Source organism: Anguilla rostrata, chromosome 1 (assembly GCF_018555375.3).
Source record: "Anguilla rostrata isolate EN2019 chromosome 1, ASM1855537v3, whole genome shotgun sequence".
Classification (NCBI taxonomy): Eukaryota; Metazoa; Chordata; class Actinopteri; order Anguilliformes; family Anguillidae; genus Anguilla; species Anguilla rostrata.
Genome location: NC_057933.1, coordinates 22,634,444 through 22,662,036, shown reverse-complemented (window position 1 = coordinate 22,662,036; position 27,593 = coordinate 22,634,444). Strand labels below are relative to the sequence as shown.

Here is a 27,593-nt window from a genome sequence, read left to right as displayed (position 1 = left end):
ATGAATCATATGCTGCAGTTCTCCTCCCTACCTACACAACAGCTGGGCGCTCGTATTTATTAGTCTCAGGCTGACGTTCCGCAAATTACGTCACTGGGTGGGGTGAAAGGCAGTTCCACATCAGTAACTCGAGTTGAAGAGCCTGCCAGGGGGCCTGGGAAGCTCATCGGAACATCATGGCGTTCGTGGATGCCTGGAAACAAATATCTTGGTTTTATTACCAATATTTACTCGTCACAGCTTTGTACATGCTGGAGCCTTGGGAGAGGACGGTGTTCAGTATCCTTTTATACTTAAAAATGTGGTGCGACTTAAGATGCTGGACGGCCACGCAAGTTAGCTAAAATGGCTAACGTTAGCTAATGTCCGGAGATAAATTGAAGGCCGGGATGAAGGGCCGTGCTTAATTTATGGAAAAGGTATTCGATTATAGGACTGGCGGGTACAGCAAAAAGTTGGTCCGTTTTGAATTTCTTCTAGCTAGCACGTACGTTCTGTGAACTATTGTTACTTGTATTCCTCGTATTTTGAGGAGTTGTAGAGAGTGCAACAGGTAAGGTATGTGAAGAATTACTAGTCTAAATAGTCGACACGGGAAACACTTTCAATTATGTATCGATACTTTGTTGCTGGACACTAGAAATGACAAGGTTACGGTGTAGGAAGTCCCATTGTCCTTGGGTTTTTTAAAAGCTATAAAACATGCAGTAAAGTAGCGAATGCATGTTTGAATCGCTAATCTCACTGATGACGAAACTCAGAAGGCACGTTATGCTACCTTAGACATAAGAAATGTCGTTGTGATAACTGTTACCCGCATTCATTTTTGTTTTTCATTCTCACTTGTCGTTTTTCTAGTCCGTGACAAGATAATGGAGTGTCGCAAGAATTGAGGAGATGTTACAGAATAACAAGTAAAACCTCTTGTGTTTCGGTTTGAAGTTTAACTGTGGTGAAAAATAGGCGTCACATGAGCAGTGAGTTATTGCTGGCCACGCTAAATGTTACTGCAGCAGCCTACTGCTACTCTGACGTTGACATATAGTCAAATCGTTCTTCGGTTCTCCGTGCCGTATTCCAGGGCCTCGGCTTTATTTTTTTGTACCGGCAATTAGACTAAGCATGCAGTTACCCAGTTTCCGGGAGCTTAGGTGCTACCGGAATAGGTCGATGTGTGACGAAAAGTGGCGATCGATTTGATTCAGGCGCCGATAGTTAGGAATGAGCGTGTTGAAATTCTCCATTATTGGGGACCCTGTTTCCAAGATGTACGTGCATTTAATCCCAATTAAATTAATAAATGAGAATTATGCTTGAATTATGTGATAAATATGTGATCAACCTAAATGATCACACATATATAACAGTCTGTTATGTGGAGTGCTTGGCGTGGATTCTATTAACCGTTCGACCTTGGACTCACTGGAGGGCTAAGTTTTTAAACAAAATCTTCCTTTTAAGTTATTCATTTTCGATATTTAAGAAATGTAACTGTCACTAATTCCCTCTACCTTACTGCATGTTATTTAGCACTGAGATTTACCACAGTCATGTCCACGAACTAGTCTTCCTTATCCCTTCAAACATCATTTGAAATGAAGCAAATGTATTGCAATGCTGCTGTGTATGTCGCTTAAGTTTTGAAGTTGGAATGCTGCCCCCTACCCCCTGTATATGGACACAGGGAAAATCATTGGTACCCCATATGGTGCTCACCTCTCCATTTGACTTATGGATGCTCCAGTACTCCAGGAGTATTCGAGAATTGTAAATGTGGAATTTTGACAAGATAGTCTATTTGTCTTCCGTTCATGTGCATGTACTCTATTGCTTTGATCACTTTGAATGCAGAGACCATGTTTACAGGATGTTTAGTTATAAAGGCCGGTCTCGAGCGCTGTAGGGCAGCAGTGTAGAGCAGTGCTTCAGGAACTGGCCATGTAACTGTGAGCTTCAGTGTATATCTTGCTGTATAAGTGGATACTATGTCAAATGCAAGAAAGCAAAGTTGTGCAAGTTTCTCTGGAGAAAGGCATCGGCTAAATGCCCCTGCCCCTAATGTAATGTTGTGTTGTGTTGTGCTGAGTAGAGGCATCAGTTATCACAGATTGTACCCCAAATACTGATCACCCTTTTCTATGGAATACTTATTGGTGACCATATAGTGGACTTCTCTACACCCATGAGAGCAATGTAAAAAGTTTTGAGTGAAGATGAAAGTCTGTGAATGGCACCATTGATCAGTGACAATAATGAAGGTCCTTTAAATTGGACCGGCAACAAATTCAGCACCTACTAAATGATAGAATAGAGGCTATTTAAAACATTATGTATCGGTGCTGTTTCTGATATAGTCTTCTGCTGCTTGCACTACGTGTGCAGATGTATTGCTTTTTTGTGTGCATCGTGCTGGAGTTCAGGAAACTTTTTTTTTTGTGCAGAGCAAACAGACCCACCAAACAAATCCAAACACTGCATGTCCTATAGAAATACATTTCTCTGGTAAAGTACAGTTACATGGGAAATATGACCGACTGTTAATTTGATGTAAGTTGGGTTGATGTACAAGCGGCATGTGGGCACATAGATAATAGTGTATCCCAGCAGGATCGGTTTCTTAAGCCCTGCTGAGCTTCAGTTGCATTACAGCTCATCCCACTTAGTTTCCCCCAGACTGTAACCGAAGATGACGGCTGTAACCGAGTCTTTACTGGGAAAACCTTTGTTCGGTGGTTAACGGTGCTCCACCTTTTGTATTGAGTGTTTACGGGTAAAAACAGTTCCGTTTCTCTCACTTTGTTTGGGCTTGTTCTGGTTTCTGTCACACCTAACAAGGCTGCCAGCTCAGTTCCCCTTAAAGCAGTTTACCTCAACAGTAAATGTCTCTCCAGCATTCCTTGTTATTTTGGTTTAGTGTATTAATGCTAAATTTATAGGCTCTTTGACAAGGATTTGGCATATAAACTATAGTAGAGCTTCCATATTGAAGTAAAAAAAAAAAATGCAGAAGCCCCGCTTCTGTGCAGTAAAATGAGTGGAACATTTGGCTCTGTAGTTACAATGAAGCTCTTTTTGGAGATGTTGCACATAACGAGGTTAAAACGATGCTGGCTCCATAATACATTGTAAAGAGAAGCCTAGCTGGAAATGCTAGTTACCAATTATCTTGATCTTCTCAAAAATAAAAAGCTATATACATTCTATAAGGCCCGACCAATAGATGGCTTCTGCAGATAGGCCATGTCTGTTTTGGGGAAAATCCTACTAATATAGTCTCTTGAAACGTCATCGTGTTACCAACCCGCTTCACTAACATGGGGTTTCAGAGGGTCCCTCTCACTGAACTCTATGGTCAATCTGTTATCACACTGGAGAAGTTTCGAGACGCCTGGGCTGGTAGAGTTACATCACGTGCGACTGCACTGCACACTTGAGTGTAATGTTCTCGCAACTTTTAATCTGTAACCAGTGGTAGGAGTGCAATCACTGTATCGGTTATTAAGGGTGGAGAACAATCGATAAACTCCCCCCTCCCAAAGCTTTTTCCTCCTGGATTTTCACTACATGTTTTGAGTTTCAGCAATCTCTTGCCGTGAGTTAGCCGACGTTTGAGCTTTATAATCTTCGACTTAATGGTCTGTCAGAGGAATTATGCAGATGATAATTTATGACTTCTGATAGTTTCTCCTCTATCATCTCCATGTTTATAAACTCCATTCAAAACCAAAATAATGAAGTGAAGAAAAAAAAACCCCACATAAATCAATGACACCAAATTATGACATTCCCTCTGGCTGTTCCCTCTGAAATAACAAAATAGCAATGCACGACATTGAGAGTATTGAGTAACACTTTTAGTTAAAATTTTTACAAGCGACACTTGTTGAAAGCGTTGCGTGAAGAAGTATAAATTAGGCCTTAAGCAAGTCACAAGCGATCTGCTGGGAGTAAAATTAATGGGTCAGTGGCAGAAATGGCTGGTGATTCTCTGTCATTTTTGCTCATCTGCTTATTGGCAGATTCAAAGTGTTTTCAGACAGATGCTCGCTCGTTTGCCACTTGTTTATCACGGGTTATATTTCGGCCGGCTACTGTTGGACCTTCACTCATTTTCTCTTATTTACGCACTGTGAAATGTTCACCATTAAATCAACTCTTACAGAGTTTATACGAGTACACTATTGTCAGACTGGACTGGTGTAAACTTTTGAGTTGAATTAACACCAGACGTTTTACTGTATTACCTGCACTAAATACATTTCTAAACATAGAAACATACAACATACATTCATTCCTCATCGCATGCATAGCTATTTCTAACATAAGGAGGCTTAAGAGGGTAAATAATCCCCCTAAACATGAAAAGCACATAAGAAAAATTAACAGCTTGTTGAAATTCTGGGATTGCGATTGCGGTTGGAACGGAAACCAGCGTACACGGTACGAGCTTGGGAAGCACTGCTCTAGTCTATAATGCCTTTGTTTGGGTTTGGTGCTCTCAGTAATGTTAGTAGTGCACAGTGCCGTAATGCAGTTTGCTTTGTCCTACAATGAAACGGATGCGATTAAGTAAGCACAGGCTCTTTGGGTGAGTGCTGTATTAATTTCCCTCAATAAAATATCAGGCTCCCACAGGATACCAGCTGTCCCTTTTGGTTAGCACCCAGTGTTTGTACAGTGCGGCCTGTAGAAAATGATAGTTGGTACATGGGCAGTTGCAGCAGATGCAGGTGGCACAGCGGTGACTCTGCAAAATTTGGACATGGAACAAAAACAAAAAGGCTGCTAAAAATGTAGTGTGCAGTTCCTTTTGTGTTCAGTGCTGTGTAATAAACATTTCCTGAATGTGAAGTGTAGGCAGAAAAAAAAAAAAAAACTGAATTACTCTTGGAGGCTGTTTGCATGTGGATAGTCTGGACTATGGCCCTGCGTTTCAGCAACTATTATGTTCAAAGAATAGTTGAAGCTTGTGTAGGTGTTTATATCACTGAGACTTTTTGACTGACTGTAAAATTATGATTTTAATAACACATCTCGTTCCTCAAATCTCAACTCTTTTCTGCCACATTTCTCTATTCGATTATGGATACATTATATAATGTACATGGTTTCCCCCGCCTGTTCACTGCAGTAACTTGATACGGTTTACCATTAAAATTTATCTCAGATTCTAAAGCATCACTCAGCATTGCGGTCTCTATAAGAAAGTTGTTTGGCTTACCCTAGCTAGCCGGAGATTTACTCATTGGTACATTTGCATTTATAAAGCCATATTGAGACAACTTCCTTCTGATCTGTGCATACACATCATTCTTCAAAATAACAATAACTACTGTTTACGCTCACCGGATTGTGTTTCATTAACTGTGCCAAAGGTCCGTAGAGAGTTCTCTGCTCCTGCTTCTTGGAAGGATCTCCAAAAATGTTTCAAATTACATGAGCTCATTACTTGATCTGATTTCAAAGCTAGGCTCAGAGACCTGGAGTTCAGCACAATTGGGGACTGTAATTGCACTTTTTGTTTGTAGTATGATTTTATTACCAGGATTTCTCCTTTTTACGTTTCAAAGTATGGGTTTTTTGTGTGTGTCGTTGTCTGTAATAGGTATTTTGGCTGAGTTTTTGGCCAGGTCTCTCTTGCAAAAGAGATTGTGAATCTCAAGAGACTAACCTGGTTAAAGGCCATTACTGGGCCTGCCCTGATTTAGATGTTCGGTATGGCGACCATTTGGTATGCGAGGATGGCTCCGGTTCACAACGTAATACAGGACTCTGTTATGTCAAGTTTGGTCATTGGCACGGTAAAATATCATCACATGACCAAGTGGTCATGTGACAAACCATGTCCCACCGCCTGGGAGACCCATCGAGAGCCTTGATCCCATTTCACCAGTTGGTTTCTTTAATATGCACCCTCAGATTCCCTGCTGATCTCAGTGGCTGGCATGGCAGTGTACACGGGCTATGTGTTCATGCCTCAGCACATCATGGCCATATTGCACTACTTCGAAGTGATCCAGTGACCAAGCCGGAAGCACCTTTACCAGGACGTGTCCATGGCTGCCCCCTGGTGGACATGAAGATGATTTTATTATTTTGAGTGCTCAAGGACTGTATTTTCTGTGCTCCTCTGGCGTGAATGCAGGCGGGTTGGATGGGCAGAAAGAACAGAGAATCTCTGGGGAGAGGGAGGGAAGCAACGCTAAGGATTTCATTCCATTTTATCTCGAGTTGTGGTTGCCCAGCAACTTCACTTTTTTTGTTTCCTCCTTGACTCGAAGTACAGATGTCTGTGTTAGATTTACCTTTTTACAAATTAACTGTCTCCTGCAGTTGTGGTTTTCCAGCTGCTAAATATCTTCTCACTAATGTGTATATATATGTATACATATGTGTGTAAAGTTTTGTAGTAACTGTTTGCCTGGGAAGAGCTATTGTTTTTTTTGTTTTTTGGCAACATTGGGGTTGACCACAGTCAGGAAGAACCAAGTTTTGGAAGAATTGCTTTTGTACTTTTCAATAGCATCAAGAGCTTTGATATAATCAGACTAAAACATATTTTTGTGTTTTAAAAAGTACTAAATATTGTTTGTAAGATGTGTAGAAAGTCTCAGGTGTTACCTTATTGTGGAATTTATGTTTATTAAAACAATACTTCAGTATTTTGGTCTTGTTGACAGTTATTTTGTTTTATGCATGTAAATAGGCCTTCTGTTATTGTAAAAGAATAATGCACTCTGGAAGTTTCTTGGAATCAGGTACAGAGTCCAAACATGAAATGCAGAATGAAAACCTGCGTATTTACACTAAAGTATGGTTAAAGGTTAAATTTTACTTAACCATGTGACTGTTAACATTTCATCCCGTAGGTCTTCCTCAGAACTTCATCAGAAGTTGCGCTCTTAACACAGGTCAGTTCAAATTTATGTGAACCCGGAAGCAGTTTTACAAAAATAAGCGTCACTCTTGTTTCAAAAGACGTGGGGCTCTGTTTGTAGGGCGGTAAACTCTCAGGCCTCCACCTCGTCCTCCTTCTGACCTGTCATCTTTTCTCAGTTATCTGAATAAAGCAAAAATATGTTGGAGTAAATGTACTAATTTAACTTGTTAAATTACCGTAGTCACCCTCCTCCAATTCTTAGTAATTTCTGAGTGCACTGCACTTTAATTAAACCACATCTCGTGGGACGAACGGAAACTTGTCATTTTACTGGAATGGCTTTCATCCAAATGACCCACAAAACAATTGAAGCCTCTACTTTGGGCCTTAAGCACTAATTTCCTTCCTTGTACCGTAGAAATGTAGTCTTAAACAATACAACACCTGTGTTGGCACAAGGCCATTTCTAACGTTTGATCTAGCACATACACAAGTTTTGCACGCCAAACACAGTGAAACATTTGGATTTATACATATATTAAGAAAATTAGAACACGTTATAATATGCAGGGCTGAACCTACCTTTTCTGCAAATGAAAGTAAAATAGGCTTTAGACGCTATTTGGAAAAGCAACAGTCAGTATATTAATATCAAATCAGAATTTTTCTTCTGCTTGGACAATTCATGAATATAAAGAGGCCTGCTAGATGATGTCTATCAATTAATATATTTGAAGTAGTTCATAAACATTCCCAACACAAGTAACACCAAAAAAAAAAAAAAAAAACCTTTAAGATTATTTTCAGATTGCCAGTATGAAGGGAGCCTATCTCTCTGGCATCTTTTCATTTTGTGAGTAGTCTGAAGAAAGAATGCTTGGAGCTCCTAGACTATTCTCTTAGTAACACAGAATCCATTGTTTGTTTCCTCTGGAGAGTGTACTTCAGAGCAGCCCTACAGGTTAGTGTGAAAGGATTGCCATATTTGGAAATTTTGCACTGAAACTCAACCTTCTTCCCCCACATTACCAGCGCTTTCTCCATTTAATTGTAACTAAATGTTTTCATCAGTTCCTTAATTGTAGCTTGCCTAAGTTGTTTAATTTCAACCGTGAAAGCCTTGTGTGAATTATTAACCTAGACAAATATATAAGGTCTTTGCACATACTGCTTCTTGTATGTCCTTCATTGCTTTTAGTTGTTGGGATAGTGTTGGGTCAACACTCACTTTGTTGAGATTGTTCTCTCAGCCTAGATGTAGCCTACATCATTAATGTACAAATGCACCTTGTTCAATGAGTAATATTATTGATGGAAATATTACAACTGTATTGTACCAGCAATGTTATTTGTTATTGTCCCTATGATGATTCAAACTAAATCTGGTTCCTGGTTGCCACTGCAGTGTCTCCTGCTCTATTTCTTTTACACAACCCTTCAGTTTTAACCTTAAGGATGCAACATGGTACAGGGTGTTACTGTAAGAGAACACCAACCTACAGTAGGTGGAGCCCAGGAACTGGAAACAGTGGCTAAATTTACATTGTAGGTATATTTAGGTAGTCCACCCTGCTTGTCGGCACTGGCTTGTGGACGGTTGTACTCTCTGTGGTGATGCTGGTTGTTAACCCAACACAATGCAAGTGACCAGGATGTCCTTTCTATGGTACGTATCCTCTGGCTATGGCTGTCCCAATGAGATCCCTATCTACTGACAGCCATTGCACGCTATGCACTATGCCAGTTGTGCTAACTTCCCATTGAGATGTGCTGACAGCCACCATATGCTATGGACAATCCCAACTGAGCGGATATTAAGTCTGTGAAAGCTTCTGCTGATATGTGAGGCGGAACCAGGCCCGGCACACTTTGTGAAGAAGACATTAATGCCTGCAGGCAGATTTTGTTTATGACCAGTGTAATCCAGTCAGGCACATAAAGGCTAACTCCGGTATGGCTATATATAAAAATTAATATCTCTGACAATGTCTTACGATGGGAGCACGCAACGCAAAAGGTGAAAACCATGAAAGCTCGTAATTTGTGTGCGCGCACGTGCATTGTCACTAATGGAAAATCTTTGCCGGTTTGTCCCTTAGCAAAGAAGCTAATGCTCCTGTTCCCTTCCCCTCAAGGGCGTAGTAACCTCATACATTTCTGTGGTATCTCAAGGAGGGCTGTCATGGGGCAGTGACAGCGCAGTGAAGAGGAAGTGCCCATTGTTTGAGTCTTGTGAGTTCCCTGTGTTCTCTCTCAAGATTCCAAACGCTGGAGTGTAGCTGAGACATGTTCTTGCTGTGCGTTGCTGCGTGATTCAGCAAGAGTGCGCTGGGGACGAGCCAGGCGGGGGCCGGATGAGGACTTGCCAAATAGCAGAACCGGTGGGTGGACTTCACGTACCCTTCTCAGAAGGATTCCTGTAAAGCGAATTCGCAGAACTCACTGAACACTGTCTGCGGTTGTTTCCCTGTTCACTGTGTGCTTGAACAAAGTTGACCATGTCACTTGCCAGAAAAACACACACAGTTTAAGAAGATAGAAAAAACATGCTAAAAAAAGCAGGATGAACTGAACTTCGTATAGTTTAAGAAGTATATCAGTGAGTAGTGATGATAGAGATGTACCAATAATCATAATGAAATGTTTCCATTTTCATCATCTCATTTACAGCCAAAATCTCATTATGCAATGGAAATTCAATTCCAAACACTGGTATCTCACTATTTTTGGAACCATAGGAACAGATTAAGTAAATCTTTGTTTCCTGATTTTTTTTAGCACATTTAGTTTTTTACTGGTTTATTTTTTATATTTAAAAAATAGATTTGAGTTACGATGCACGTATAATATTGGTCCTATATCAGTACTAATGTATACGACATTTCACAACTGTACATCATGCCTGAAATATTACCTCTCTATTTGGAATACAAGATACAAAATTCATAGATAGGAGCTGGTTAACACACCCCATAAATTGCAATATGACAGATCTTTTCACGATGCCTGACAAACATTTCTGTGTCTTTTGGAACACCTGTGTTCAGGGTCGCTCCTGACCTTCAGAGGGCCCGAAGCAATATCTTATTTGGGCCACTCCCACTTTTCTGTCTCTGGCTGCCATCCCAGGTGCCCTAAGCATTGTGTCAGGGGTGGGGGTAATAGCTGTGATTGCGGCCTGGGGGGGTTGCTTAATTGAAAAAAATAGCTGTGATTGCGGACCGAGGGGATTGACTGTTTAAAAAAAGAAGAAAAAAAAAAGAAACACACACCTTGCCAATATTGCCATCCCCTCTTTGGCCTTATCCAGTGACAGGGCCCCTGAAAGTTTTCCCATTTCTCCCCCTTGTGCACGGGCCTGCCGGGGTTTATCACCTGTGGAAGATTCAATCAGCCAATCGGGGAGCGGCGGAGTGGCCGCGTGCCAAGAGGAGGAGGAACTGAAGGTGACTCGCCTTCCAAACCACTTTCAGTTTCAAAGGGTTTGGCAGAGATTCAGGGTGAAAATAGACGCCGGCGACTTTTAAAACCGCGCTGATGAGGGCTTTCTCACGTACGCACTTGGACGCCGCGCGCGGCTTGAATCCCGCATTGAGGGCAAACTGAGCGCGCTGCCAGCATGGGAATTAAAATAAGCGTGGTCCAAGCTGACGCAACGTTTCAGCTGTTTGCGCCCCCCTCCACCCCCACCGTATTGCGGTATGACCTAACACACCCCCTACCCTCCCCCCCCCCACCCCCGCCCCCACCCCAGTGTTCACGTTTGATCTCTTCCTTGATTCACTGTTCACCCGCTCAGCTGTTCCGGAGGTGCGCAGCTGGTTGAGGTTGGCTGTTGACCCATGGCTCAGGTGTTTGACTTGGGGCAGGGCTCTGAAAACAAGTCACACCGTTGGATCACCACTGTAAATGTGTTTGCTAGCGAGCCTGGGATAAGGTCGCTGGATACTTGCCGAAACTAATCGGAAGGCGGTCTGCCTTTCATTCCAGATGCAGTCCGGGGGAATGCACGCACATCCGAAATATTCCAACAGGTGCAGGATAAAAAAAATTGTTACTATAGAAGAAAGAGTATATCTGACCACTGTTTTTTCAGCTCCCAACGTGATTTATTAGTACAACGTTTCAACCTCAAAGGTCTTTGGGAGCAGAAAAAACTGCATACGGATATGCTCTCTCTTCTTACTGGCTTTCATTCTACCCGAAAGAAAAAGTGAACGAAGAGACATATTTCTTTGATAAACATTTTTCTCTCATTCTGTTGTTTTTTTTTACCTCAAACAGTGATGACTGTGGTCCTGAGTGCACATAAGTATTTGTCCGTTTGTTTACAAACCATGGTTCTTCCATTCATTGTAGTAGGAGGTGTTGTGTAACAGTATTAGCAGTATCCTCTTATGAAAATAACTGAGGAATAAAATATTTGTACTTTCTTCAAGCAGGGCACCATGTTTCTTAGAGAATTAATACAGCAGTACAATACAACATTGTGCACGTCTTCAGCATTAAAGTCACAGTTTAAGCTTAAGAATGATGAATATAATTGGAATGTGACTTGAACTATTCGGTCAAAGAGCACTTGTCATTCTTCTAGGATTTCCAGCAAAGCATTCTCCTATTCTGTTATCCTTGTCTCACAGTTTAGCATCTGACCAGCTGATCACTGGATGTTAAAGGATAATTCATACGCTGCACTTAGGAGGGTATGGAGCCAACAGTGAAGGTGTTGATCAGTAATGACTACATTCATAGCACAACTTGTGGAGACACTTGCTGACAGTTATTTCACAGCAATCACTGGCACTCTGTGTATTGGGGCCACTGGTTTCATATTAATCAGTGTTTTGTTGTCCCTTTTAATTAAAAATACATTTTTGAACACTTTCCATGACTTTCAGCAAGACTTTGGTTTACTGACTTTTTCTCAGCGTTCAACACTATGCAACACCGTGTTCTAGTGAAGAAATGATAATTCCATTTCAGTGTTTACCACCAGTCAGTAATGTGGTCTATAAACCTTTTAACAAACCGATCACAAAAAGTTTGGTACAGTACATTGCAGCTACTTACCTTTCAATACACGCATAGGTTAGCTTCAGGGATGCAAAGATTGTGAGTCCCTTGCTCTTTATTGTTTTTACTGATGACTATTAATCAATACCCAAAGCACTGCTTTGTAAAAAATTTCTGATTACACTCCTTTCTCTCCTGTTCATAGACAAACAAGAGCACAGATGGAGCTGAATGTTTAGAAAATGAAAGAAATCCTTGGATCTACAAGCCAAAAACAGTTATCAAATCATACACAGGGGAAAGTTGACAGACCTACACATATATGCACTGCAAAATGTTCAGTATTAAATCAACACTTACAGAATACATATGGTCCCTTTAGGACTGATATGTACTCTGTAGGAACTGAATGAACACTGGGCATATTACTGTATAGACACCATCTATAATGACAAGCTAAAATTCATGGAAACACTGATGATATTATAAGAAAAGCCAACAATGCCTGTATTGTTTAAAGAAACTCAACTTGTTTGGGGTCAACAAAAAGATTTTATCCACATAACAGTCTTTTTATCGAGAGGGTTTTATCATTTTCATTATCAGTTGGTGTCAATCTCTCAACCAGAATAATAAAAAAATATATTTCTAGAATAATGTAGACATCTGCTTCAAAATCACTGGTAAGTTCCAAAGAATTCCTGGCCAGTCCCACACACAACAGACTCGTACAGTCCTGGCTGACAATACTCACATTCTTCATTCTGCGCTTATGCTGCTACCATCAGACAGATGGTTCCACGTTCCAAGATGTACCATTAACTGTAAACAATTCACTTCTGTTCCTTCAGCCATTAATGCTGGTAAATGAGAATGCAAAATGTAAACTATGAAAAATATTTTCAATTGCTTGTTTTAAAAGCAACGTTTTGAATACTATGCTGTTTTTAAAAAATCTAGTTTTAGTCCATTTTTAGCCTCTCTTTTAAAAAAATCTTTTACCTTACACATCAACAACACTTAATATGTAACTTGGTTTTTTTACCGTACAGTACTGTTATGCATCAGTGCAATAAAGATGACAGTGCTGTATGAATGTATTTTATGTATATTGTGGTATTTTATGTCTGTAGGAATCATACTGGTTTATGCAAATAAATTTCCCTGTATGGGATAAATAAAGCATCATTGAATTCATCATCATATCAATGACTTGGTTATCAATGTTAAAGTTTTCAAGGACTATGGAACCCTGTGATTTAATAGTTATTATTGAAAAAAAGACAAAAAACAACGTCACCACTCCTGACATGTCAGTACACAATTTCACTGGAAGCCGAACATGTTCTCTAATTGCAGCTAGGATCAGTAGGGCGTATTTGTGCTGCGTTTCTTGGAAGGGCAAGTTACGTGATGACCTGTTTGTTCCCAAACTATAAAAAGGTGTGAAAATTGTGTGCCCGTGTCTCTCCAACACTTTCAGACAAAAGCAATCATTGAGGAGGCCAGGCACAGAAGAGAGAAGTGGCTAAGCACAGAGTCTGCCTTGGGCTTGTTATCAGACCCACAAAGCCACCACAACCAGTGAGAAGCATGCATGCCTAATTAATGGAATTGGCAGCCAATCTCATTAACGTACTAGATTTTTTTAATAAGCCAAGCCTTATATAAAGCAGTTTATTGTTGCAGTGCAGTGTCTCACGTACGCTTGCATACCTCTCTAATCCACAGGATGGTGCTGGGGAAACTGATCTAGTTCAGTAGCCCTGAAGGGAAAACCTCGAGAGGGGCCAAGGTGTCATGGTCTTGATGCGTATGATGAAGAGCCTCAGAAGGAGAGAGCTCTAAGGCAACTTGAGGCCTTGTGAACCACCTTCAAAAGTTAAGTGCATTCACTGCTTTGTCCCATAAAGCACTAGAGTCACAATATACATTGATTCTTTCTCTGTTGGACCTAAATGCAATAAATTGTTATTCGTTTTATTTCTGTGCCAGTAGCAGGCTTTCTGGAGTGACACTTGAAGAGTCTAAGTAAGAAATAATATCAAAAGGACAAACACCAGACAGTAAATTTTGCACAATCCTATCACTCGAGCCCTGGTCAATGGTAGAAGCAGCTGTAGAAACTACATACAACATGTGAAGACAACACGCTCTCCGCCACTCTCTGCAGCACACACTGCATGGCCAAAAGGGACTCCAGAGCGTGTGAAGGCAATGCACAAAAGGTTACAGGCCACATATCAACAGAAAGGCGTTATTTACATAAAGATTTAATACTGATGATCGGTCCTTAGAACTGGAATTGCCATTCCTTGGAACAATAAAACACTGTAGTTCCTTGTAAGATGTCTCTTTCCCTGGTAAATAATTAATAAGCAGGTTGTGTAGATCAAACAGCTGAACCAAAGCAAAGTCCTGCCGACAAAGCAAAGTGGAATGAGGAAAGGATTTGACTTGTTTTCCTAAGATAGGCCAATCAGATTCTGTGGGATCCTTTATAACCAATCAGTGGCAGCATGTAAAATTTATTACTGCACCATGAATAATGATCCATTACTGCACCATGAATCCAAACTGAAGCCATACTGGGTGTGGGGGCTACATCTTGCCCTCTAAAAACCTCTCTCTAATGGGTTATTGATAAAATCTCTGCATCTGGATTTACAACCATTTTTACCTTAGTGGATGAAAAGGGAGAAAAGGTTAATTACAGTAAGGTACTGGTTTAAGCGACTGTTAAGTGCTTTATTTGTAATTTGCTGATTTTGTGTCATCTGTATCCCAGTCAATTCAAATCATTGTCACCGTCATACTTCAAGCAGTGCAAAACAACCTTTGTTGAAATGACATCTTAATATTCCTCTTAGTTATTAATGCTTCACACAAGTCTCTATGCCGATCTTCTTATGGGCTATAAACCACAGAGCAAGAACAGAACATGCAGATACCCTGCTATAAACACACTTTTGACTTGGCCCATTACCAAAGGGAGCAGTCAACTACTGTACAAGTATGGGGACTTAAAAGTTCTTGAGATGTCCAAAAGCGCATTTTCATTTTGCCTACTCTCTAGAAACTATTAAACAGTGTCAAACCTGGCTTGGATTATCTTGTGATCTCAACATAATACTGCCAAAGTATATTTGTTCATAAATTACCATATTACTTGAATAGACTGCAACAGTTTTCTGCAATATTTAGTTGGCACAGAGAATGGAAATAGCTCGTAAACGCAGGTCAGCCACGGGGCGAGCAAGTGCATATTGTTATTTCTAAATAAACACATATAAACATTTACTTCTGTATAACGTTGTATAAATCCCAGATGACACAGTCTGGTGTCAGACTTGCTAAAATTATTGAGTTCCACTCTCATTAATATTCAAACCTTTCAAGTGTTTTTAAGCCCCCTCTTCTAAGCCTTGAAGCTTTTTTAGTGTGTTTGGCTATTCTAAACACAATGATGTTGGCTCATAAATGCTGAAGCGGTTGTTTTTAAACACAAAACCTTGGCTTGCCATATCAAGCTGGCTTTCTTTATACAAGCATTAATTAACCAGTGATCATATCAATAGGTCAGTTTATATATTTTGGCTATCATTTTAAAAGATGAGCCCTCAGTCTGTTCGGTTAATAGGTTAAAGACCGAAACTCCATTCAAGTAGCCCTGGGTGCGGCATATCATATTTTATATAGGCACATTTTTAGGCCTACTGATAGTATTTAACTGCAAATACATTTGATTCAAAGACGCAATAATACTTTTCCCCGTGAGACACAGTAAAACGTGTTGAATCAACTCTAACAGAATAGCCTAGTCTACAGAACATATGGTCCCTATCAGACTCACACTGTATGTAGGCTACTCCGTTAAAAGCTGAAATAACACTGGACATTTTACTGTGCAAGAGGGGTTTTTATTGAATATTATGATAATTACTTTCTGAGTTTTATTGTGGCAGGCTACATAAACTGAGACAAAGATGCGATCACCCCTCAAGATAAGGAAATAAGAAAATCAAAGTATATTTACTTCTGTAGTCTATCTTGAAGCTGTAACGATCGTGGACGAGCATGCTGCGCATTCTTGTGTCAGGAGCGTGCACACGGGCGAGATATATGAGCTAGGGAACATGGAACTTTTCACGTAGTGCTTGAAAGGTTGTCGCCAACACAGCATGGTATCCAGTGTTATATATCAGTGGCAAATGGCATCCTCCCTGGGAACAGACTCTTATGAAAACACCAAAGAAGAAAGAGCGTCTCTTGTGAAAACAGTTTTTAAAAAAAGCTCCTCAAAAACGAACATGAAAGGTAGAGAGGAAACAGGGGAAATACATCTTCGGTGTTCGGAGTTTTGTGAGAACAGTCAAAGTACTGGTATCGAAGCCATTGATAGTGGGGTCTTGCCGTGCGCACTACGAAAACCTCGTAGTAATAGGCCAAAATCAAAAGAACACAAACGACTCAACTGTCACAAATTGGTCTTGCAGTACGTCGTGCCCTGCATGAACTCCTATGGTCTATGCATAGTGGACAATTTTCTCGGGAACAAAATTGGAGACCGAATTCTTCAAGAAGTCATAAACATTCAGCAGAGTGGGAAACTGCAAGATGGGGAGCTTGCATGCCGAAAGTTGGGAAAAAGCAAGTCTATTCGAGGGGACAAAATTGCATGGGTGGGGGGAATTGAGCCAGGTTGTGAAAACATAGGCTTTTTACTGACAAGAATGGACAAAATCATCACCTACGCCGACGGTAAACTTGGGAAATACAAAATCAGAGGCAGGCATAAGGTCAGTATTGCGCCCAGTGACTTCAGTTTATTGCATTAGTAGCCTACCACCGCTTCCCAGTTTGAGTGTAACTTTTTGAAGCGTGATTTGAATATAGGCTATATTTGAAAAGGAAAAGTGAATGTGCGAAATGTACAAGTATCGTGTGGAGTTCAACTGATTATAACGTGTTTAATAATAGGCTATTATTCCGCCATATCAGTTTTAGCTCATAAATGAACGCATTACTGATGCCAAGTGCCATACTCAGCTAAAGTGATACTTAAATGCAATAGTTACACTAATGATGTGCAGTTCTATTTGAAGCGTGTATCGTTTTAATGCCAGTCCACTTGTCACAATCTCAGTGTCAGCTGTTATAAAAAAAATATGGAATGCATATCTTATATATTGCCGTGAAAGAGCAAGAGGAACACATTTTTGTATCCTCAGTAGGCATGCATACTGTATAAGTAGATATAAAATTTATCTATACTCACCAATACATAGTTTTACGAACACTTGGTGTATCTTTTTATCAGTTTGACTTACAAAATACTGTCACTCAATTAGAAGCATAGTATATAAATAGCCTAGGTGCTATCATTTATCATGTATACCTTACCTTTATTGATTGCAAGGGCGTACACGTGCCTATTTTCGGGGCCACACGCTGTAAAACGTGAAAAATGTCAAGTGATTTTCTGAAACGGCTCTTCGCTATTATTTACTTGGAGCTACCGCGCTGCGAGTGCTACATGCGCCTGTTGGACTCGTCAATGGCGGGGGGCACGCCCAGACCGGTGCATATTTAGACCAAGACACTCCTTCCTCACAACTCTACATTATGGTGGCGTATCCTTCTTCATGCAAATTTGCAAAAGTGGAAATTGTGACACCAGGGAAACCCAATAATGACAAAAAGAAGTGCAGAAATGACAATCAAATTTGTTCTTAATGTGCTTAATTTTCAGCTCATGGAGTAGGTTATTCCAGACGTCGTCTACGTTTAAATAACGTGCTTTGGGGCTGGAGTAGACAGTATTTCCTCTTTCAGACCATGCATGAAAGTGACATTTTGCTTATTTACCGCCACCTATCACTTTTTTTAAAATAGACTTAAGCGAAATATAATGCAGATTTTAATTCACGTTGAGGAAAACAATTGCTGCCTCCAGGTCTAATGTAGCGGCGTGCGCCTGACTCCGCCCTCAAAGAGCTACAACTCGTCCTGCACGTTCCACATTTCCACGCGTTGTGCACGTCCCCCTCTTTCTCTGTAAATATGTTGGTAACTTCACAAACGTGCTAGAGAGGCGTATGGTAGGGCTTTCTGATGGTTGATTTCTATAGCTGCGACAAGTTGGCTATGTCACTATTTACTTGTGCAGCTTACAACTGTAACTAAAAAAGTATTCTTTCAAGTTTCGACTAGGCTATAGCCTGCATCATTGCACACTGTCAGTGTCTCGGTACATATTAGGCTATATCATAAAAAGTAGGACAAAATGCTTTTGCTACAGCATATTAAGAATGTCGATTTGGAGAGGTTCGCGCTGCACCGAATCGTCCCATGTCTTCTCGATTGTGGATTTTTTTATTTAGATAAGTTTCTCGGGGACTTCATTGGACAATGTGTTCTGGACCAAGTGAAAGAACTGCACGACTCGGGTATGTTGCAAGACGGCCAACTAGCCGGAGGATCTGGTGTATCCAGAAGGCACATCCGAGGCGATAAGATAGCTTGGGTCAGCGGAACCGAAGAGGGATGCGAAGCTATTAGCTTCTTTCTGTCATTAATCGACAGGCTGGTAACACTTTGCACGGCTCAGCTAGGGAAAACGAACATCCAAAAGCGTTCAAAGGTAAGTGCGACCATGTATTATCGGTAGGCTACTGCGGTATTATCAAATACACCAGCAGTGCTATTAAACATTACCTGGCTAAAATGTAACACGGTGAACACAATTTTGCTAGGGACTGTAGCCTATATGGCGCTAAAAGTGTAATGCATTATGCGTAATGTATTTTTGTTGTTACTTAGTCACTCTTGGTTCCATAGGCTGCGTGAAGGTAGCCTATGTATATTTTAGTAATTAAAACCAGTTCATTCAATTCGATTCGGTATAGATAAGAAAACGCACTGTAACACGTAATAAATGAAGTCGCATTATTAAAGGAATAAATATTCGGTTATTTTACGCACAGGATTGGAAGGCCTTAACCATAACAGGTGATAGTGCTACTTTGTGTGGTGGTATTCTGGAATATCCGGGGAACTGGTCTGGGATACGATATTAGAGGTTGCGTGGATATTTATCGGGCTGTTAATCGAATTTGCACAGCCAGCTTTGAACTTAAGCTATGCAGATATGCATCTTCTTATTTTTATGTCTTTTTTGCTGTCACACAGAGGGCAGGTTACATTGGTTAGCTGAACGATTAATTGCCAAAATGCAGTTAATATAAACAATATAAAATATAAACAATTAATTAACACAGATTTGCATGGATTCAACCATTTGCCTTCTCTATTGCTCTATTTATGATTTTTATCTATAATATACAGATACATACGTCTAACCGATTTGAACAACTGTACGTTTTGCTTGTCAAGTAAAAAAGAAGTTCTTTAAAACGTTTATGTTCATCAACACTATCAAAAAAAGGTAATAAACTGTGCCTGAAAAGGTACAATTGCTTGCCCCTGCGGTGGTACCCTATCTGTACATAAAATTGTATCCATAATCAGCGGTACAGAATTCATTCGTACCTTTCTTGATTTTAATAAGTACTTACCAAAGTACACAACACTATTGCAGCCTACTTTCAGAGTAAACTTGGGAAAACGGTTCCTTAAACGACAAAAATGTCCCCCACTTTACCTTCATTTCTGAGAGTTTAGGAGAAAACCAGGCAGTTACTCTAAGTTCAGCTGGTGCGAGATAACATTAGGAAAGGTTGTCTTTTGTTTTCTGTGGAAAAACTGAGTTAATTATTAAATGGCTGTCTGATAAATGCATATTCTCAGCACTCAGGTGTACAGGTTTATGTGAGAACGGAAATATTTTATTTGTCTATGTTAATCTGTTTTTAGCAGTTGCAATGAATGACTTCATATTCGTTGTTATTCATTATTTTACCAGTGGCAAAACAAGTTGTTTTAAAATATTAGGGCTTAAAGTAGTTATGACAAAGATGGTGATGATTAATTACATTAATAATAATCTTTTCAAAGATTATCATCCTTACATATTCTTTTAGTTACTTAGAGCACTGAAAAAAGCACCCTACCCCCACATACCACGAAACGAATCATCTTCTTTGATTCTGGAAATTTACAAATTCCACGCCTCAACCTGTAACAAAGCAGCAGGTGGCTGAAGAAGTTGCTGTGATGTCATCCCTGTGGTTGTGCAGTACGTGACTCCTGACAGGGCTCTGGACTATGTATGTCTCATGTTTACACACACAGGAAGTGTGCAGGAAGCACAGTGCTGTCACTGTACTTGGTCTGGGCTTATAGAATCCCATTGGGTAGTGTAGTTCGCAGAAACTTCCCCAGCCATCGCAGTACAAGGACAAGATGGCAAAGTCTCTGAATAACCAGGACATGCCTGAGATAATAGTATAATAGTGATGGTGTCATTTTTAATAGTTTGAAAGCTAGACTTATCTGGACAAGGTATGAGTCAGTCATACTGTGAAATTACCATCTGCTCCTTTTCAACTTAGTGTATTGCACATTCCTACTTTGACATTTTGTGATTTAGCCAAATTAGAATTTCAAAACATATTAAAAAAAAATGTTTGTGGTTTGCTGTGCCAAAGATACTCACAGATATAAACATATGTTTTCCAGTCATTGGTGCAGAACCTCAAATTATTTTTAAACTCTGCTCAGTGATACCATTTGCACATACGTGCTGTTTACAATGAGTTCAAGTTTGAGTCAAAATTTATTGCTGTTTCCCTCAGACAATAATTTATACGGGCTCCTAATCGCAGCAGTGTGCTGAATTTGATGAAAGGCAGAAAGTTTGCACACTCTCTGACCTCAGGTTTGTTCATTTCCTCCTTCACTGTTTTGAAAAGCGCTTGTGCGGGCGCGCGAGAGAGAGAGAGTACTCCTGAGTCTACAGGGTTTACATCGGGTGGCTGCAGACTCACGCTCGACACGTAGCCCTGTCATTAAAACTTCATCTACCTGGCAGGCGGCCAGCTCTCCTCCACACAGGCTCCGCCCCCCCCCGCCCTCTCTCCCACTCTCAGATCTCTCTCACATGTTTACACTCTGTTCCACTGACAGCCCACGTGTGTGCCTTTTTATGTGGGTCCTGAATGGTCCTGTTGAGGATCTTGTGTGGGAATGGGAGGCTACAGTACGAGTCTGCAGGCGAGTCTGATCATTTGTCACCCATAATTGTGACCTTTGTATTATACTTTCAAATGGTATTAAACATCTTCCTCGTTTAGAATAAATGGCCAGCACTCACTCACTACGTGTTTAGCAGCTGATTCAATTAATGCTGAACAGGTCAGACAGTGGACACCAGGTACCCACCCATTTCCTTATGAGAGATGAGCATATTTAATTTCTACAGTCGAACACGTTTCTTCAACATGATCGTTGTCCTTTATTATGTGGACAATGGAATGAAACGCTACTCTCTGCAAATGGCAGCCTTTTTTGTTATTCCAAAATGGTTGGAGATCTCATCTTGTTTGCGAATGAACTATGTTTCTGGGCGTTTGTTGTGAAGCTCGGGAGTCACGCACATGCGTCGGAGAGAGCGGACGGGAAGGCCAGCTGTGCGCTGGCTGGCCGGCACACGGCCAGAACGGACGATGTCCACCTTCCTTTGTTGGCGCGCAGCTCCCTTATCTGTTGTTTAGGTGTCCGGGGATGTGACTGTATTACCGTGTCCATGTGGCGCAACTCCAACTGGGTGGATGCATGTTCCAGGGTGGAGCTCATGGCAGCTCCTGGAGTCATTTCTGTCGGGCAGTCATCCTTTTTAAAAATTACATTACAGCCAGCACGTAGAGACACTTTTCTGTAGCAGTTCTTAATTAGTCTGCTAATTTCACGTTCTTAGAGAAATCGTTTTTAAAAATTTGAGGCCAATATTGCCGTGGATTTAAAAAATATTAAAATATATAATATAATATATTTTTTTATATTTTGAGCAGGTGTGTTGTTATGGCAGAAAAAGCATTTTGTTTAAAAAAAAAGAAGCATGAGAGTAAAAGCATCTACCAACTAATCTATGTTGAATGTTTCACAGCCCAGGAGAGCGTTTCACACTCCAAGTTTCAGCTTGTTAATCGCCTCGGAGCGAATGCGTGAACCTGTTGTAAGTGGCCACAGCTGGCTTTGACATTAGTTTTGTGTTTCTCTGACTCGGTCGTTCGAGCAGCGTGGTGCCGGGGGCGGAGGCGCTTGCGACCCTGACGACCTTTTACTGCTGGGCTGTCGGAACGTTGCGGGGAGGCCCCGTTTCCTGTTACGTCCAGGAAGACCGTACCGCAGTGCCGTGATGGTCAGCCTCATAGACCGGGGTCACAGGGTTGATCCGCTTCCGCACAGCCGTGCTAGGTGAAACTGTGATAGCTTTTGGGTCATGCGAGAGGGGTGGAAGTGGGGCCCGGGCCGCTGATCTGCTTTTCCCTCATTGGGGCTTGGGTACTGGCCACACCTTTCTTTCTGAGTTTAGGTATATTGCTTTGGGAAACTTTTGGGACATTTTCTTCAAAATAACGTAAAAGAATTTCGATAGGAAAATTGCCAAATAGGAACCATATGGATAACAAACATACCATACAGATTTTTTTGTAACAGTCAATTTGTTATAATTAGCCATGATGCTGAAATTCCTGTTCAGACTAATTTATTTTAGTCCTAATCTAATGGAAGAATACAAATTATTAGTAAGATTGACTTTCAATCGTCTATCCTTCAACTGTAATATTTATACATTGGAATACAATGTGTACAGTCGGCTATCCAGCCTCTTCCTGCCCTTTTCAGCATGTTGCCGCAGTTCCTGAGATGGGAACCGTATGTAGGCTACTAGACAGCGCCCACAGCGGTACTGAGCACGTGCGGCGAGAACAAGGAGGCTTGACTCAGCGCCCTGATCAGCAGATTAGCGGGATGGGGCTAATACTGTGGCTTTCCGTCTCCTGGCTGTGCGCACGTACTCCGCGTCTCTGAAACCGCGACGTTTACCCACTTCCACTCATCTGTGTCCAACAGCCATTTCTCGCTCCTCCCCCGCCTACTCTGGAGTCTTTTTTTTTTTTTAAAAAAAGGGCTTTGTCCCTTTTTTTTCCTTTCAAAAGAACATTTTATCTGTTTCTGGTGGCTTTTTAGAGGGTGGGAGAACTGGAAGGATTGTGGCGAATGTTTGCGCACACCCTGTGTGCTCTAATCTTAACGATCACACCCTTGAGCAAGCAAATTTATTGGAAATGAGGATGGAGGAATTAAATTAGCTCTATGACGGAGTATTACTGGATATAACTCTCTAGATGTGCATCAATGGACTCTTTCCAAGACAGGAAGTTTAAAAATAAAAATCATTTTAGCGAATGGATTATGCTGGGTTCATCGCTTCCCTTCACAAATACTGATGAGACAGAATGACACTGCATTTTGATTAAAAAAAATTTTTTTTTCATGATTTAAATTGGAATCATTTAATTGATCCTTCAGGCAAGACACTGTGGGGGTGCATATGATGTTCAACCTCTAAACATCAAGAAAGCAGCTTTCATCAATCAAATGTGTGACTCATCAAAGTATTGATTGTAATGAGTCATGTGATCTGTGTGACTAAGGAAGGACTTATCTGTGACCTTTCAGTAGCAGTGGGAATTCTGTGGATATTTCCTGAGTGGAAGTTCCATGTCGTCGATATTGAGCCGGTAACCAGGCATCGAAATATTGATCCAGGTCTTGCGGCTGAATATTTGAATAAGCGCGCATGCGGTCTCATCTCCAGTTTAAACAAGTCCCAGAATTCATTGCAAATTTCCCTGGAATAGCAAGTGCTTCAGTGTACTGCAGTGGACAACTGTTTATGGGCTTGTGTGTGTTTCCATTTCAGGCGATGGTTGCCTGCTATCCTGGCAATGGGACTGGATATGTGAAACACGTGGACAACCCCAACGGAGACGGCCGCTGTGTGACATGCATTTACTACCTGAATAAAAACTGGGATGCCAAGGTAAGCTTATATTATATTTTATATATTCTTATATTTACAGGCACTTTTGACGTGTTTACTTTTCTCTGTATTTACTGCGAAGAAATTCAGGTTCAGTTTGTTTCCATTCTGTGTACGTTACTTCAGTGAATGAGCTGGGATTGTAGAGTACCTGCCTCCTCTAAACTCTGAATTATTTAATTGTCTAACTGAGTGACTTTGATAAGCCTATGGACATGAGGTATTTAGGAATGGATCATTCTGTGAATTTCTGTGGTTTTTCAGGAACATGGGGGAATTCTGCGGATCTTTCCTGAGGGGAAGTCCTACGTCGCTGATATCGAGCCCATCTTTGACCGCCTCCTTTTGTTCTGGTCAGACAGGAGGAACCCTCATGAAGTCCAGCCCTCTTATTCTACAAGGTTTGTGACCAAATATAATAGTACAACACGTTCCTGTCTATGAATGTGTACAAAGCTATTGCACCGAAAAGAGAATAAGTAATGAATATTTCTGATGTTGTTTACTAGCTCAGTTCTTAATATAATAGTTTAAATGCAGTAAGTTTCAAGTTGTAATTATTGTCATCACTAGTAACTTCAGTAGCCATTCATAGCTGTTCAGAGTGAGACACTTTCGGGACACTCAGCACTATGATATACTGACACAAGCACATGCCTGTTACTTGCATATCTGAACTGAAAGGGCCCCTGTCCTGTTTTTCAGGTACGCCATCACAGTGTGGTATTTCGATGCAGAAGAAAGAGCTGAAGCAAAGAGGAGGTTCAGAGACTTAACAGGTATGGTTACCATGACTCATGTCACCTTTAGCGTTGATTAAAATAGTGTGTGTGTAGATTATTAGAAGTCAAGATTTTCTTAGTAACTTGTGCACTCCTCGACAGTTTATTAGTTATTTGCTAGTATGCATACAGTGGGGTAGATTCACTGAATGACTGCACATTCTATGCATTTTGTTAATCTTATTGCTTATTGCTTAATCTTATTCCATCACACATAAAAAATTTTTCTGTGTGATGGAACTCCATGCTTGAATCATCATGAGGATTACATCATAATATTGACTCACTGGACAATGACACCCGTACATTTCATTTGATTTCTCAAGTGAAATCACTTTTTTTCCCACACAGTGTAATCACTATTTTTCACTCTTCATAGAGTTCTTTCTTGACTGCAACCAATTCCAATCACTTTTGTTGACTGCGTAGTTAAGTAACAGAAGTAATTCAGATAATTGGATGTTCTTTTTCAATTGAGTAGCTAACTGAATGTATTTCCAGTTCATTCTTTGGGAATCTACACCTTAAGTGCTTTGTCTTGGTGAGGAGAGAAACATTTATTTTTAGTACTTTTTGGGAGGTGCGGTTTTCTGCTGATAAATATTTTTGGAATTTTTAGCTGTGCTGCTAAAGCGGAATGTTATTAATGATGGTCGTCTCTCTCAGCGTCTTCACAGGAGAGAAGCGCAGTCTGACCCTAAAGCAGCTGTGCCGCGCGGCAGTCTGGAAGCCCTGAAGCTCTTCTTCGAGGCCCCGTCCTTCTCCCTTCTTCTCATTGCACTTCAGTCCGTCATTCCGTCAGTACCTCACTAGCCTGTTCACGCTGCATGAATGGTACTCGCTCTGTCCCACATGATACTGTTATGCAGAGTGGGGGAATGAAAGAAATCCTCCTAATCTGGAATAGTCCACTGGGGTAATTAATCTGCGGTGCGCTGCAAGACATTTCCTGTTTCCCGAAAAGGCCTCTGTATTCACAAGACAGTTTTGTTAATCCAAGCATTACTCAATGCCCCCTTTCCTCTTTATTTTAGCAAGATGTCTGTTCATAGCAGAATATTTCCTGCACTTTTTTAATGCAAAAATGTGTTTGTGAACAAATTGGCCGTGAATCTGGTTCTTGTTCAGTGGTAAGATTATTTTCAACAGTGTTTGTAACACAGCAGTAGAGAGATTTGGATTACCCAGAAACATCCCTCATGAAAAAATATGTGTGCTAATATACTGTAAGTATATTGAAAGGAGGAAATATATTGCGAAATGTATATTTTTGGTGTGGCCTGTCTAACAGAGCTAATGGTGGTAAAACTACCAAGGCAAGGCTTATATGGAACATGGCATTGTTATTGGTTTGATCCAATTAAACGTACATGCATTAACAAAAACACAGACCACATTACTGGACAACATGGTGTTTTGTCAAGGCAAAAAAAAAGCACAAAAATATTTTTAAATGAATTGAAGATCACTTTGGGATATGGAATGTAACTTACCCCTGTCATTGATTTAATGTAAAATTGTTAATACTGTGTTAATGTATGTGTGTTGTTATTATGTCTGTGTATTAAGTGTGGACTTCACTTCACAAAAAAAAGTGGGTGATGGATGGATTAATTTTCCCTCAAACAGGAACTCTTTTTCATTAAAAAGGATATGTGGGGCTGGAGTTACAGTAACAATACTATGGGGGAGTGTGCACAGGCTAGAGTGGCAGCCACATGGGAATATAAGTGTCATACCTTCATTGTGATTGACAGGTGTTTCCTCCTGTGCCAGAGAATCCCATCACCTGATCCCATCATGTGGCTGCCTCTTCTGCCCAATCTCACCAAATGCAAGCTGTCAGTGTTGTCCATGTTTGTTCCGCCTCCTTCACAATTTCCGCATTTTTTGATGGGAAATATTGAGAATTTCAGCCATTTATTCACCCGCTTCCGCCACTTCTGGCCGATCTGTACTTTGAAGAAAACAGTAGCCAGCCATTAAATGGCAACTTTAATGTCCCCTCTCTGCTTCTGTGCATGTTGTGAGGAGTTAGGTGTTGAATCATGTAATGGAGATCTCACTTTATGATGTGTGTGCGCGTGTCTCTTTTTAAATGAAAACTGTGGATCCCTGCTGTTAATGTAAGGCTTATAGCCAGCTTGCATGCTGGTCAGCAATGCTGGTGATGCATGGAGAATGTTGTTGTGTGACTGTTTTCTTAATACGTGTTTCTTATGGGTGTTTGGGAAATAAATGCCTTTTGCACCTCTGCACATCTTGTATTTTTTCCAAGTTGGAAAATCATTCAAAAAGCACTCCAGTTTTTGTTAACAATGATAAGGCCCGAAAGGGAAGGAAATGTGTACATTGAATGCATATATGCATATTTTTGGCAATACCTTTGACATTATATTGAATATGCAGGTAGTGAACAGACAAATGGAAAGGAAAGGCAAAATCATTTTGGTGCTGGGCTACCAGGTGAGGCCAGCCTGTTATGGCACAGTCTGCTCTTGTCACCGGGATAACAACCCCACCCCTCCTCAGAAAGTCAGCCAATCCATGCTCAGTTGATAGAAGTGGAAAACACCGTCTTAGGCATTGCTTAAGTATATCCTATAAATGCTTGACCGGGTTGACATTGGTGACTGAGAAAGCCATGACGAGGATGTCAGTCTCCTGGTCCTCTAACCAGTGTGGGCTGTTCATGTTTAGACACCGGGAATGACACCTCTGTCTATAAAGGAAGTGTAATGCTGATCGGACACCCCACCCCACATCCTTATGGAACCACCAGAACCCTTCATTGTTGGGACGTGTTTTCATTTTTTGCTTACTACATAATATGTAATATAATGCCAACAAGAACATGTTTTTGTATAGAACTATTGTGCACTTTAACTGGTCTGTTGCAGTTTTGAGC

The 27,593-nt window shown here is 40.8% G+C and overlaps 2 protein-coding genes and 1 long non-coding RNA gene across 4 annotated transcripts; 2 read left to right on the top strand and 1 right to left on the bottom strand.

Moving 5' to 3' along the window:
- Positions 1-92: 92 nt before the first annotated feature.
- Positions 93-6,662, top strand: sptssa (serine palmitoyltransferase, small subunit A). Its single transcript, XM_064330130.1, has 2 exons — positions 93-279; positions 5,920-6,662. The coding sequence occupies exons 1-2, from the start codon at positions 177-179 to the stop codon at positions 6,021-6,023; spliced, it is 207 nt and encodes a 68-aa protein (XP_064186200.1). The 5' UTR covers positions 93-176; the 3' UTR covers positions 6,024-6,662.
- Positions 6,268-17,845, bottom strand: LOC135252263 (uncharacterized). Its single transcript, XR_010329374.1, has 2 exons — positions 17,297-17,845; positions 6,268-7,060 (listed from the first exon to the last, which is right to left on the bottom strand). It is a non-coding gene; the product is annotated as an uncharacterized LOC135252263 (long non-coding RNA).
- egln3 (egl-9 family hypoxia-inducible factor 3) lies at positions 16,028-26,940 on the top strand. Of its 2 annotated transcripts, XR_010329364.1 has the most exons (6): positions 16,028-16,692; positions 23,784-23,903; positions 24,168-24,304; positions 24,609-24,682; positions 25,352-25,807; positions 25,928-26,940. XR_010329364.1 is itself a non-coding variant. In XM_064330093.1 (5 exons), exons 1-5 carry the CDS (start codon positions 18,180-18,182, stop codon positions 25,378-25,380), a joined length of 717 nt encoding a protein of 238 aa, XP_064186163.1. In that variant the 5' UTR covers positions 17,916-18,179; the 3' UTR covers positions 25,381-25,533. The 2 variants fall into 2 exon arrangements, 1 of the variants encoding a protein (XP_064186163.1); XM_064330093.1 differs by lacking the exons at positions 16,028-16,692; positions 25,928-26,940 and adding an exon at positions 17,916-18,536 and having other exon boundaries at positions 25,352-25,533.
- Positions 26,941-27,593: the final 653 nt, after the last annotated feature.